Source organism: Chaetura pelagica, unplaced genomic scaffold (assembly GCF_000747805.2).
Source record: "Chaetura pelagica isolate M959 unplaced genomic scaffold, ChaPel_1.0 scaffold83, whole genome shotgun sequence".
In the NCBI taxonomy this organism is placed as follows: Eukaryota; Metazoa; Chordata; class Aves; order Apodiformes; family Apodidae; genus Chaetura; species Chaetura pelagica.
The window spans coordinates 533727-547742 of NW_009952893.1; the positions used below are offsets into that span (position 1 = coordinate 533727).

A 14016-nucleotide genomic window follows, 5' to 3' on the forward strand; every position below is an offset into this window, starting at 1 on the left:
GAACTCTTTAATTACAGAAAAATAGGTCTTTAATTTCATCTCATGTTTTTAGACAAGCATTTTTAGAATGATAGTCAATGAAAAATAAATGCATACACTATGGAAGTTAAGAGCTCTCAGAGAAGTCACCACAAAATAGAAAGCTGTAGTTGAACAAAGCTTCCTATCTGGTTGAACTTCAGTCACCTTCATTGCACACAGTTAAGTTTCTTTAAAAGGTTTGGTTTAAAATAAGAGTTCATTTATATGTTTGGAGGGAAAGGCAATCAGTATTGCAGTTTCCAGAACATGATTTGTTTGTCTTCCCCTCCTGTAATAACACTGTTGCACTGTTCATTCATCCACATGGATGTTACAGCACCTGGGGAAAAAAAAAAACAACCAAACAAGTAAATGCAAATACAAGTGGTACTTGAGATGACTGAACAGATCTTTTTAAGGGTTTAGGATTATCTGATCCTTAGTTTGGACTACATTGACACCACATATACTCAAGACTTTCAATAGGCTTCCAGGTGGCTACTGTAATTCACAGTAATGATCTCAGGCTACGTTGCCTAAGGACTTTGGGCATGGGAGACAGAACATCAGTTGCAGAAGGCACAGTGGCAAAAGGATTAATGGGGTAAGGGGAGAAGGTTTCTTTAGAAAGTGAAATATTTTACTTTGCCATTCTGAGTTCTTGTATTAAAAGCAAATTCACATCTTCTAACATATGCCTAGAAGCCTACTTCTCAAGATTCAGCTAGCTACAGATGGATCTCTACACAGGTCCAAGTTCCAGAGTACAAGCTTAAAGTAGAGCTTAAAAACCAAACAGAGCAGGTAATGGTAAATAGGGACCTTCCAATCAATTTGAGAAAAGGAATAGTTCAGGCATACCTGTATGTCCTTTGATTCTTTCAATAACTTTTCCTCCAAGAAGGTCCCAAATCAGTAATTCACCAGACTGACTTCCAGATAAGATGGTATTTCCATCCCACTTGAAGCACCTGTAAGTAGGTCTGAAATCAGTTCACCTCAAGCTTCTGTACAATAAAAGCCAAACATTTCCCAACTAACTCAAGCCAAAAATAATTGAAAATGGAGGTAAGAAACTGAAAGAAACTCAACCCCTTAGCACAGGCTTCCTGGAAAGGTTATTCCCAAATTATTTTAAAGGGTCATGACCCAAACTTGCTTCTCTGACTGCCTTAGACCAGGCCAAACCTTCCCCTGGCAGAAAGATGAACTGTATCCCCGTAACAAAATAGGATTCCATCCAGCTGTACGTGTACCCCAGTGCTCTCATGAACCACCTCTTTCACTTCTGTCACTTCACACTCCTGAAACAATAACTTGAAGTGTAAAGAGGACTTTCAGAGAAATATAAATAAATGTATCTGGGTGTGTATATTTATGTGCACACACACAAGAAACCAACAAGTGTGCTCCACATATGACTGTTACATTTTAATGCAGCAACTGTGCAAGCATTCCATCTTTGCCTGATAAACAAACCATCTAGAACTGCATGAATTTCAGGTTGTGAAAAAAAAGGGTTCACTCTTTAATTACAATAGCCAATCTTTTATTAGGTTATTGAAACAAAAAGGAAATATTGCAAAAAAAAAAAAAAATATCACTGGAATCTCGGTAGCTCAGCTGCTGGAAGAGCTGCTTAGCTACAGCTCACATAATCTTTTATGGAAGTTACAAGTTGCTGTTGAAAAAATGTGAATTACTAAGTTGGATACTTGTTTGGTTTTGTCCCAGTCTGGAAAGCTTGACCATAACGCACAGAGCATGCTGGGATGTCAGCCTTTGCACTTCAAAAAGTAATTCAAACAACGTTGCTGGTATTACTGGCCTTTCCACTCTGCTATTGCCAACCATCAAACATCTCTACAGTTAAGTTGGCCATGCAGCTTCATACACTTTATGTTCTCAGAATTACCTCTGTGGCTCATCAGCAGTTACAGAAGATATAAGCATTCCAGTCTGTATATCTATGACTTTAAAAGAACAGTCATCTCCGGTGCTGAGTAGATGTCTGCTGTCTGTGCACAAGGAAAAAGCAAACAAAATAAAAAACAAAAAAGCATGTTCAGACATTCAGTTCTTGTTACCAGCCTGCAGTACATCACATTGGATGTGATACTGACTGACCTGCTTACTTATATTTTAGTGTAAAATAAATGTCTAAGCAAGCAATGATAAGCAAAAATGGCTACTGGTCTACAGTCTACTATGGCCTTGTGAACCATTAATAAATGGAGATGTTTGTCAACCCAAAACATCTGGTTTGAGCAGTATGGTCTAGTGGGAGGAGTCCCTGCCCATGCAAGGGGTTTGGAACTAGATGATCTTTAAGGTCCCTGCCAACCCAAACCATTCTATGACTCCATGATCTCACCATCCCCCTTAAAGCAGTGTCCAATGACAAAGGTATATGACATGAAATAGGGAATAAGATTCCTTTTGAAACTTTCAACAGCACACATTAAAAACTGAAATCCAACTTACCAGGACTAAAAGCAGCATCAAACACAGTCCCAGAATGACATGGCAACTGGTGCAACACTGTAGCTGTAGTAACATCCCAAACACTAATGGTACCCTCTTTGGTTCCAGATGCTAGAATAGTATTTGCAGCATTCAGATTGATTGTATTCACCTAGAAAGTTACACATTCCATGATTTCTTTATTCCTTTATGTGAGCCATCTTGATACAGTTTTTTAATATACAAAAAGCAAGCCCATTATCCATAAGTTGATATTTTAGTTACAAAAAGCTTTTACATTTAATTCTGCAACATCCTTATGTACAATTATTAAAAATCCTACATATAGAAAGTAAAAGAAAGATCTCTGATGATACTTTATAATGTTTTTTTTCTTTGCAGGATCAGAAATGCAACTTGACACTTCAAACTACTTTTAGTACCCATACCCTCCATCTAAATGCAAGACTTCATGCATTAGGGCAAAAACTTTCTTTACTTTTACAGAACTTCCTACTCAACAGCTGTTCCCAATTCTTGTGGGTACAGTTCTTAAATGTTACCAGAACTGTTTCAGTAATAGTTAGCTTTTTATCAGGTCTCAATGTTTACAAAGGTTTAAAACATATTAATTCTAAATTTCACACTAGAGTGACATTAGAGGCTATAAATAAAAGTGTGCAGCTACACATTACAACTCACTACACGTGATGTGTTTGTTCATCTATTTATGGTGAAATTCAGTAATATATTTTATAGCATGGGAAACAACTCAGATGAATTCTCTCTCATTTGCTTGCCTTTGCCAACAATACATTAAGCAGCTGTAACAATGTAAATACATTAACGTGTTTTCAGAAGCAAAGAAGCAAACAAAAAATACCCAGTACTCCCTGTTCTCCCCTGAAACTTTGTGCATACAAGCTGAGCAAAAGAAATTAAGGAATAAACCAAACAAAAAATCTCCTACAAACACTTCCCAAAACAACACACCCCCTCAGCTCCCCAACTCAATCCTTGTGCTTTACCACTAGATCTTGAGTTTAATGAAGAATTAATTTTCATATTCTGAGATACTATATCCACATACTTACACTAACATCGTGTTCTAACTCTGCCAGCAGTTCAAAGTGGTGTTTTTTATTGCTCAGGGTCTCTCCAGGAACACAGTGCCACACCTACAAGACAGACACTTAACTTTGCTCACGAAAGCAGTAGTATAACTCTGGAAGAGTTTCTTCAGTACTGAACTCTCACATTACAAGGAAGGCTGCCTGATTACCCGTGGGCCTCACCTACGTGGCAGGATACAGCAACAGTAAATGGCACCTGAACTCATTTACCTTAAGTAGAGCCACTATATGACACGACTGTGCTGTTTCCAGAGGCCTGCCTAAGTATGGGTGTATCACTGCACTGAATGTATACTTACCAAAAAGCCATACACAGAAGGCATTGGGAAATTCTTTCCTGTCTCTAACTTCCAAATTATCTTTCCACCTAACTGGACACATACTTTTCAGATGAGCAAGTTCCTGGTTCACTTAGCTGAGCAACATAAGCTACTAAATGATTAAACATTATAGAAGCCTGTTCCACTCAGCAAACAGAATCACTAGTTAAGGTCTCAAAACATTCCAGTTCCTCCAACAAATAGTTTGCCCCCAAAGTCTCCATGTTTGGTGTAAGTTAGAATGAATAAAATTTCTTTAAAGAAACACTTCAGCTTTGAAACAGAATTGAGGTAAAGCTAAATGCAGATATTCTAGAAATAAACTTACCATTATAATAACTTAGCTGTTATAACAGCTAAGTTCTTATTCTGGTACAACAGATACATCAATTTCAAAGCATTTGACTGCATGAATATTAAAAAGTGCTAGCTTTAAATAGTTACTGAAGTATAACAAACTCATATACAAACCTTCACAGTGGAATCCCAAGATGCTGAATATAAACGTCCATCACGCCAACAGATCTTACTGACTGCATCATCATGTCCCATTAAGATGTCTTGCTGTCTTCCAAATGCAATTGAGTAAAAATATCTAGCAAGGAAAGGTTATAAAAGCATTAAGCCTTGAGAAAACTTAAATGTTTTTTTCTAAATACATGAAAGTAACCTTGCTTCTACAATTTCTAATAAAAATCTACCAAAAAAAAAGTAGAAATATAGAAACTGCATTTTAACAACTAACTACTGTATCATTATCTAAAACTAGAAACATAATGACGAAAGCACTCAATGTAATTCAATACAGTCAATAGGAAGTAAATACACACATATGATTGTCCCATGAAGAACTTATGACAGTGGTATCTCCTGGTAAGATCAGACAAGATGACAAAGCCTGTCAGGAAAAGGGAAAAGAAAGTTCCATTCAATTCCTTACCCCAAATCAAGCAGAAATACATTATCAGGATTTTGGAGAACAAGAAGCATTTTAATCTTATATATACAGAACATACAGGTGTTATATGAACACTACTCAAGAAAAATCCTATAGGTTGGATGCTGAACAGCAAGATCACTTAATCCCTGGCAAATACAAAGATAGCACTTCAGTTCAGAAACTCATGCAGTACTGATGGTTTTCCTTTTTCAAAATACTGGTAATTTCAAGGACATGATATTAATTCCTCACCAGAATAAACTGGGTCAGCTCTTCATCTTGTGAGCTACTGCTAATTCTAAAAGAAAACAGCTAACAGCAACTAAAAATGAAGGTTTCTTTTCATGATTGTTCTCCAAGACAGCTACTTATCAGCTCAGCTGTTTCCAACAACAAATGTAACTAGTTAATTTCTACTATCATCCACAAGAAAGATACTTTACAGACAGCTGCTCAGTTACATTACCACCACTGAATGCAGTGAGAAAGAAGAAAAAAAAAATAAAATAAAAAAAAAAAAAAAAAAAATCAGCCCAGTGTTTCAGCTAGTATCATTACTAATCATGTTTTAGATCTGATGTAAAAAAAACCATGAGCTGCTGGACTGTAAAAAGAGTACTGCTTCTAGCATTGCTTCAACAGATCAGCCCTAAAACTAGAGGGGAGATCAGAAAAAACCGTATAAAGAGCCTCCTCCTGAAAAACTGACTTTTGGCCTAGGATTCAGCAAAGAGCTCCCTTTCTACAGTGCCAAGAAGCAACACAGAAAAGAGAGAATCAGAAAAGAATCATGGCTAAAGCATTAGGAATTGCTGTATCTAGATACACCTGCTAATTTTGTGATATGGCAGCCTGCAGGTACATCCTGAGACTTACTTGGGGTATGAGTATGAGTATGCTATGTCTTCTCTCTGGGCCACCCACTTGCCTCTTTTGTTCCCTTATCATTACTAATCATGTTTTAGATCTGATGTAAAAAAAACCATGAGCTGCTGGACTGTAAAAAGAGTACTGCTTCTAGCATTGCTTCAACAGATCAGCCCTAAAACTAGAGGGGAGATCAGAAAAAACCGTATAAAGAGCCTCCTCCTGAAAAACTGACTTTTGGCCTAGGATTCAGCAAAGAGCTCCCTTTCTACAGTGCCAAGAAGCAACACAGAAAAGAGAGAATCAGAAAAGAATCATGGCTAAAGCATTAGGAATTGCTGTATCTAGATACACCTGCTAATTTTGTGATATGGCAGCCTGCAGGTACATCCTGAGACTTACTTGGGGTATGAGTATGAGTATGCTATGTCTTCTCTCTGGGCCACCCACTTGCCTCTTTTGTTCCCTCTAGAGATGAGGATACAGACAATGCTGACATACCCCAGTGTCATGCCTCAATAAAGGACTTGGAATATGACAACTGGGAGTGAATGTCTATGACCCAGGCTTGGCCAGTGCTCAAGCACAGAAAATATAGTATACAGTATCTTTCCAAGTTCTGTTTCAGAAGTAGGGGGAAAATGTTGTTCAGAGGTTGCTTATTGAGGAAGGATGGCTCAAATTCACCCAGCATAGATTCTGCTGTGCTTGGCTTTCCTCTGTCAGCCGACTCACAGCTTTCAAAACTTGGGAGCAGTAAGGCAATGCTGGATGTGAGCACATGGGTGGAATTTAAGCCTGGTGATTCCGGTCGCAATGGCAGTTCAAGGTTGTTCAGGAAAACTCTTCTGCTCATGATAGACTATCTTTGTCTACTGCAAGCCCTTCCCTGGATAGCAGGGCAACTCAGAACAAAACTAGCACATAAGTGCAAGCGTTTAATGACCCCTTCCCATGTTTGAGAATGTACTTAGTCTTGCTGGATGCCTGACATAGTCTCAATTCACCCTGCTAAATTATTCACACAGAATACAATTGAGTAAGCAGAGGAAGACAAAAGGCATTGATGTACGCTAAGAGCCCTTTCTGTGAGGAGTTTTCAGAAGATTGCCAATATAATTTTTATTTTGAAAGCAACTTACCATGTTTGAAAAGGACACACTTCTCTGGATTGTTTTTGATTCTTTGGAAAACATCTTCAAAGTTGAATCTGGAGATAATGGACAAAATAGAAGATAAAAATAACTGTTTTATACTATCAAAGCTAGTAATTTTGCTCCTGTTTGAATATTCAAAGATCTTACTATGAAAAGCAGGTATACATTTCTCATAGTCTTTGAGAAACTAGAAAGCTTGTGACTTGAGTCTGGAACCAGCCTGTTTTGCACCAGTTACAGATGGACTCCCCCATTCCTATAAAACTCTTACTCTGGTATCTAAAGGGAGAAATTAACACCTTCCCAAGCCTAGATATAGATAACATTGAAATCCTTGAATCAAAGTGATGCAAAACTTTAGAAATTCATGAACTTAAGCCATTTAATTACAGGAAAGATATCTTTAACTTGATTTCTAAAAGAGATGTCTTGCAAAGGTGAAAATCCAAAAATCAAACAGAAGTAGCCTTCACATATGAATACTGAAATTCCCTCAAATAGTAGTGAGCATGAAATGAAAATAAGAATCTTGCATTTGGCAGATCAGGGCATCTCCTTTCGTGACTGTAAAAAAACCCCACAACTCAGTGACTCCAGAAATACCGCATTTAATGTGGTCTTCATTTTGGTGTCAGTGAAGCTAGTAATGGCATTCAATCTTAATTACATTTCAGAGTTTCATGCTGTTTTGTTCACAAAGCATTGACCTGTATTTACACTGAAGGTTCTAGTAAATACCTCTGCAATAATACTTACCCTGGGATGTAGTGAAAACAGAAGACCCATTGCAAGTGACTGCTATTCCAGTAATTGCCCTGTTTAATACAAGTAAGCTTATAGGTGATTTCATAGGTTTTGAAACTTAGCCAACATACTCTAAATTAACTACAGTTGAAATTTGTTATTTGATCTCTGTAAAAGCCAAGACATTCAAGGAGAAAAAAAGCACTACAGTGCTGTGTTATATGCCTAGAGACAAACATAAACCTTGATATATGAGAAACACTAGTAACAGGTTCCACATATTGTTCTGCAAGAATTTCATCCTTATCAGAAAGGACATACCCATGTAAAAGGATAAATAGTTTCACATTCAGTCATTCTAAATAGTTTCACATACAGCCTCTTCCAATTTAGGATTAGCTACAAAAAAAGAGTCAGGAACCTGACTCAGTACAAGCAGGTAAAGAATACTTCAATTATCACGAATCAGAATTTGCACATTTTTCTCCTCAGATTTGACACTGATGAAGTCGCTATCATCTAGAAATTTAGATATACAGCTGATGTCAGGGAGTTAAGTTGTTAGGAATCACAGAGCATGCTGCACAGCCAAAATTCTGTTATACAGACCTGCTTCTATTTTTTTCTCAGTAGTCTTCAGAAAACAAACAAACAAGAAGTATCAGAAGCTGAAATCTGTCTGTTTTCAGAATCAGGATTTCCCTTAACCCTAACAGCTTTGTAACAGGGGCCCCTTCTTATGACAAATATTACCTTGTTTTCTGGACAAAAGAATGTTTCTTTTCTAGACTGGGTTACAGTCAGCAAGAAGGCAATTGCACCCAAGGTAGTAAGAAATCCTCCCACTAGTCCAACCATTAGGACAAGGGAGAAGGCAGAAGGAAAATCTGTCCTTTAAAATACAGCAGTTGTTTTTCATCATTAGGTATTCCCAAAGTTCACCTGAAGTGCCCCTGCTGACTCATGGCTCTCCAGGATTCCATCAGAACAGTAGTTTGGTACCTGGGTTCACTGAAAACCTGTAGCTGGATACTTGGCAAACTGCTTATACAGCAGCAGCTCAAGGTTTACAGTAGTCGAACTTAACTGATTTAATCCTTAAAATCAAACGAGATGAAAAAGAAGATAGATCTCCTGGGACTTATAAATTAATAAATGGAAGTCTTTATGTAGCTGCTGCTGTCACGGGTTTAGAAAAGGGTAATCAGTATCTGCTTCAGGTACTAAAATGATAATTAACTTAGTTCTAGGTCTACATAAGAAACAAATTAAAAGAAAAAACAAATCTTCAAGCTGACAAATACCTTTTCTGGATCGATAACCCATCATAACACTCCAACTCATCTTGTGTAATCAACTCAGTGAGCTGTCTCACAAAAAAAAGTACATACCTTAAACCCTAACCCATCATTCAGACTGACACACAGATACTTCCCCCTTCCCTCCTTCTAATTAAACAGAAAAGTTTTGACTATGAAAAATAGTACTTACTCTTTGTGAATTTTATATTTCTCCTCTAATTTGAGTTTGGCAATATTGTTCCAAGCAAGTGTTATACTTTCTTCTGTCAAATCTTCAAATGATTCTTCATTTGGAGAAACTGCAAATAAATGTCACCATAAAGTCTCATCAAACACAACATAAAAAGATAGATTTCATACCTAGGTAGCTGAAGTTGGAAAAATTGAAGTTGCAATAAGAAAGTATAGAAATCACACAGGATTTCAGAATAGGAATTTTTGGTTAATGCAGAGGGTAACATGTTTACTACCTTCTTTCCAAATCTCTTCCTGAATTCATAGGCTTACACAGTCAAAAACACAATTTTTCTCCTAAAACTACGGTTTTTAATCTGAAGACTTCACAGAATACATTTCAGAAATTGAAAAAACAAACAAAAAAACCCCCTAAAAACCACAAAAAAACAACCAGCCAAAAAAAAAACCAAACAAAAAACTTTTCTGCAGCAATATTTTGGTGTTCCATTGAGACGTCGAGAGCTTTCCAAATGGAAAAGTACCAGAAAAGCCATCTACTGCTGCATTACAGCATGTGCTTTTATATTGCATTATGTTAGAAATGTCATGACTTCATTTCACTGCACCGTTGTAAAAGTTAAGGCATAAAAAATGCAACTAAATTGAGATGATTACATGTCAATTGCACATTACTACCACCATCTACAACCTTCAAAGCTACTCTTGCCATGTGGATGCTACAAGTTGCCATGCTAAGTAGCACTCATTTTCATTTCTCTGCTTAAAAATGAAAGCTATCAAAAGGTAAGTGAACTGAAGACAACCAATTGAGAAAAATCTGTGTGATACCTGGGCTGAAGATTCAGGCCAATTTATAGTAGACCACTATACATATGATGAGGACCATAGCATCTTAGTTTCAGAAGAATGGCCTAAGTTCCACATTGAACAGAAGCCTGTGATGGCATTACATGTCCTTTTCTTGAAGAAAGTTATTCAATGAACATTGTCCCTACAGTATGTAGGGAAAACAAATTTCTTTACAGATTTTCATTCAAGTCACAGAAAAGGAAAAAAATAATTCAGATTCTTAATTTAAGCTCCTAGGGTTTATTTAGACCAAGCTAATTCATCACCCCAAAGACATCCCTGTTCAGAAACTAAACAAATCTTTACATCACTTAGAATGCCTGTAGATATGGACACTGAAGCTGCTGTCTTATCAGATTCATTTTGAAGTGTCATGATAGGCCAGGGATAAGAACCCTCCCACAGCTTCAAAAGCAGAGGTTGAATAGTCCCAGAGAAGACCACTGGAACAGAAGGCAAAAATTAGGGACAACGCCTGTTTTTTCAAATTTGAAACTGGTCTTGCCACTTTTTCTTAAAAAAGTTAGTTCATGCCTTTATTTTGAGTTGGCTTGCAGGGAAATTGGCCAAGGGAGCTGTATAATGAGATCCTCTGAGAAAAAGCTAGAGAACTTCTCAAAATTAGAAATCCATTACATCATCAGTTTATTTGTCATACGTTTACCTGGAGACTCAGTTATGGAAACACTGTGACTAGATGTTCGAGACAAGCTTTTCAACTTCGGCATAATCCTTCGGGGATGAGGAACTGTAAACAACTGCTTTGGCGTTTGCCCAAACTCCAAGATCTGTGTCAGCAGAGCTACTTTTTCATTGGGGTCCATAATACTTTACAAAAACAAGATACGTAATTAAGCCCAGTCGATGAGTACTTTTCTTTTCCTCCCCTCCCCTGAAAGCATGGACCTGCATGTGTAGTTACTACACCATTACAGGCCATCACAAATTCTTACAGAAATTATTTACTGCAGACAGGATGGACAGTCCTATGACAGCTTCATAATTTTGTTTATGTACTATACAGTTTGCTCATCGATTAAAAAAAAATAAACAACAACACAACAAAGCAATTTCACAAAAGCCAGACTGAAGAAATGCTAAAGTAACAATTTTTCAATGCATGCTAAAAATGACACTCTGGTGCTGGTTCTCTGCATATTTGGAAGTATAAATTGAAGAGCTACACTGTTCACATACAGAGTGTTTTTACAGCCAGCAGAGAACCTGGGGGGATACTGAGAAATTTAGCTAATTGCTTTAACACAAACATTCTGATTCTTTTCAATTACCTGTTTAAATCCACTCCTCCTTCGTAAGTTAATGGGTGAAACACTGGAAAAAAATAAGTTTATTTGTACAATGTAAATATACAAGGCTATTTTCTTTATCTTGCATTACTATTACAAAAAGTTGCATTTTTTACTCGACTTGGCTGTATTTAAGCAAATAAATAATTCAGCAGGCTATAGAATTTGAAATCTTGTGTTTTAAACCTGGGCTTCTTACCTGAAATAAATTTAGAAATTCTAAGAGATCCAGTTAAAGTTTCAAAAGAAATCAGTTATTCTATAAAGGAAGGATGACTTGCTTAAGCTTCATCAAATACCTGCCCACCCCACCAGTCCCCAGTAAAGAATGAAAGAAAGCATAGTTGCATAATCAGGCATTACAGATATGTTATTTACCACTCATGCTTAGTTAAAGCTTCTTTTTTTTTTGCTGTTTCTGTAAGTAGTATATATTTACCATTGTGAGCTGCAACTGCTTCGCTGCCTTTCTGCTTGTAGCCAAATATTATGTCAATCCACTCATGAAGATGTTCGGATACATACTGACTTTCTAAAGCCTCTTGGCTCTTCTGAAGAAAGTCATCAGGACCTGGCAAGAGAAAGGCAAATTAAAGAAAAAGTTATCCCATTCAATATTAGTATCCATCTCTGTTCCTCTTCTTTCCTGAAAAAGCAGCTAAATAGAAAAAAAACCCCGACCCCAATACTCCACACTAAAGCTCAAATGTGCTGAAAAAATTAAATGCAATTATTAATTATGTTAATGGTTTAAAGCAAAAATTCCTTCAGAAAAAACTAGAAGTGGCGCTTTTGAGAGAAGAACCACCATCCCACGAATCTAGATAATCTTGAACTATTCTTAACACAGGAAGTTTGATTATTATTACCTGATGCCCAAGGGGGAAGCTCTACATCTTCAACCATTTTTCCACCCTGCCGTTTTCCCAAGTCCAACTTCAAACTGTTTACTAGAAAACTAGAATCATTTTCATAAAATTCTGGAATCAACTGTAAGAAAAAAAAAAAAAGAAAAGAAAGGAAGTTTGGAGATTAGTTTTGATCACCTAAGTAGAATACATTCAGTAAAAACTGCTAAGTTATAAAAGTTCCTATGTCAAGCTCTAAAGTCAAGTAGTAAAATTTTCTAGGCTTTCTTCTCTGTCAGTAAAGAGGCACTGGAAACTTCTTCCCATTATCCTTCCAACCACTTTTAGGCTTCTTTACTACCTACAAGGCAATTTTCTGAGCTAACCTGAGAGTGACATAAACATTTTTAACATGTTAATGTGTGACATAAGAATCCATTTTACAGAGTATCTTCAGAACACTAATTGCATCGCTACCTTTGCATTTTGAAGACATCAGTTAAGTGTCAAGAAAAAAAAATGAGAATAAAACTAGAATGATGACAAAAGTTTCAAAAGTTAAGTCAATTATTTAAAGACCACCATAGCTAACCAACTTTAATACTATTACCATTAACTATAGATTATTTTTTTTTAAGTGTCACTGTATTAAACTCCTTTATCAAAGAAGCATTATTTAACAGCATCCATTATTTGCAACTAATAGTTCTCAATATATTCTACAAGTTATGGATTCTATAAGGCTCAAAAAACTAAGATAAAACTTCTAGGGTTTAACCTCTCCAGATGTACTGTTGTAATACAGCCAAATCCTTATGAGATTCCAGCAGGTGATAGATAAAATTGCACCTTTTCAGCCTTAATCCAATCTGACAATTCCCACTTATTTCAGTAACATTTTCACAATGACACTTCTGTTAAACTAAAGTGAGAAAGCAGACACAGACAAGTAATCATGGCATTACAGAAAAGGAAGTTAAAAATGTTGAAGGACTAATAAAACATATCTAACAGCTTTGAAAAGCACACACACAACTAAAAACCACAAACAGCAGAACAAAAACCCAACCAAATACACCCCCCCACTACCCTAAAATTCTCAAATCAGCATAAAACATCAGGGAATGGAAAATTTAGCACAGACACCAAGGATGACTTGAATAATTTTCCAGCCATTTACCTCTTTGAAATCTGTTGCACCATCCAAACAGTTTTTCCAGGTTTCTGCAAGACTAGATAACATATGTTAATCACACATTTGTTAAAAAACTATTTAAGACTTTACACTCCCCTGATGCACATCTTAAAACACCACCAACCTAGTTATAGAAACAAACCTGTTGAACATTCTGTCAGCATGATCAAACTTTCCATTCTGCAGACAGAGCATGTATTCTGGAGCTAAGGAGACAGAAAAAAATCATCAGCTTGTTCCATACCTTGACCACATCAGAGGTAACTGTCTGCTCAGAGAGCATGTAGCAGCTGCCTTACCAACTCTAACGAGATAAAACAAAACATAACCCGGAGATGAATAATGGCTCCCATACATGAACTTGGGCTCTGTCATTTCCTGATAACGTGTCTGCAACATAGGAAGAAGAAAGAGAGGTCTGTTTAAAATCAGAACTCCTACTTTACTTTAATATTGACTACATACACACTTTTTTTTGCTTTTAAAAGACAGAGATTAGGGACCATTCTCAATTGTGGGGTTTTTTTGTTTGTTTCTTTTTTGTTTTTTTCTTCTAACAATAAACCAAACTAAGTTCTAAAAACCATGCAGCTTTAATCAGATCTGTAAATTAATACGGCAAAAAAGTTGTTACACCCTATCATCCTGAATTAATCAGGTTTTCAGCTTTTTT

The 14016-nt window shown here is 36.6% G+C and overlaps 1 protein-coding gene across 1 annotated transcript in view; it reads right to left on the reverse strand.

Annotated features, from left to right (window-relative positions):
• The window catches only part of NSMAF (neutral sphingomyelinase (N-SMase) activation associated factor), a 28909-nt gene continuing 14893 nt past the window's right edge, over nt 1–14016 (reverse strand). Inside the window, exons 15-31 of the mRNA XM_009995587.1 lie at nt 13643–13733; nt 13486–13549; nt 13329–13380; nt 12170–12290; nt 11740–11871; nt 11283–11325; nt 10652–10821; nt 9137–9245; nt 7658–7716; nt 6887–6954; nt 4768–4835; nt 4409–4532; nt 3579–3662; nt 2506–2656; nt 1937–2039; nt 883–992; nt 1–361 (exon numbers count right to left, since the gene is read on the reverse strand). Of these exons, the coding sequence (XP_009993889.1) occupies nt 267–361; nt 883–992; nt 1937–2039; nt 2506–2656; nt 3579–3662; nt 4409–4532; nt 4768–4835; nt 6887–6954; nt 7658–7716; nt 9137–9245; nt 10652–10821; nt 11283–11325; nt 11740–11871; nt 12170–12290; nt 13329–13380; nt 13486–13549; nt 13643–13733 (1644 nt within the window). The 3' untranslated portion in view covers nt 1–266. The remainder of the gene's footprint in view (nt 362–882; nt 993–1936; nt 2040–2505; nt 2657–3578; nt 3663–4408; nt 4533–4767; nt 4836–6886; nt 6955–7657; nt 7717–9136; nt 9246–10651; nt 10822–11282; nt 11326–11739; nt 11872–12169; nt 12291–13328; nt 13381–13485; nt 13550–13642; nt 13734–14016) is intronic.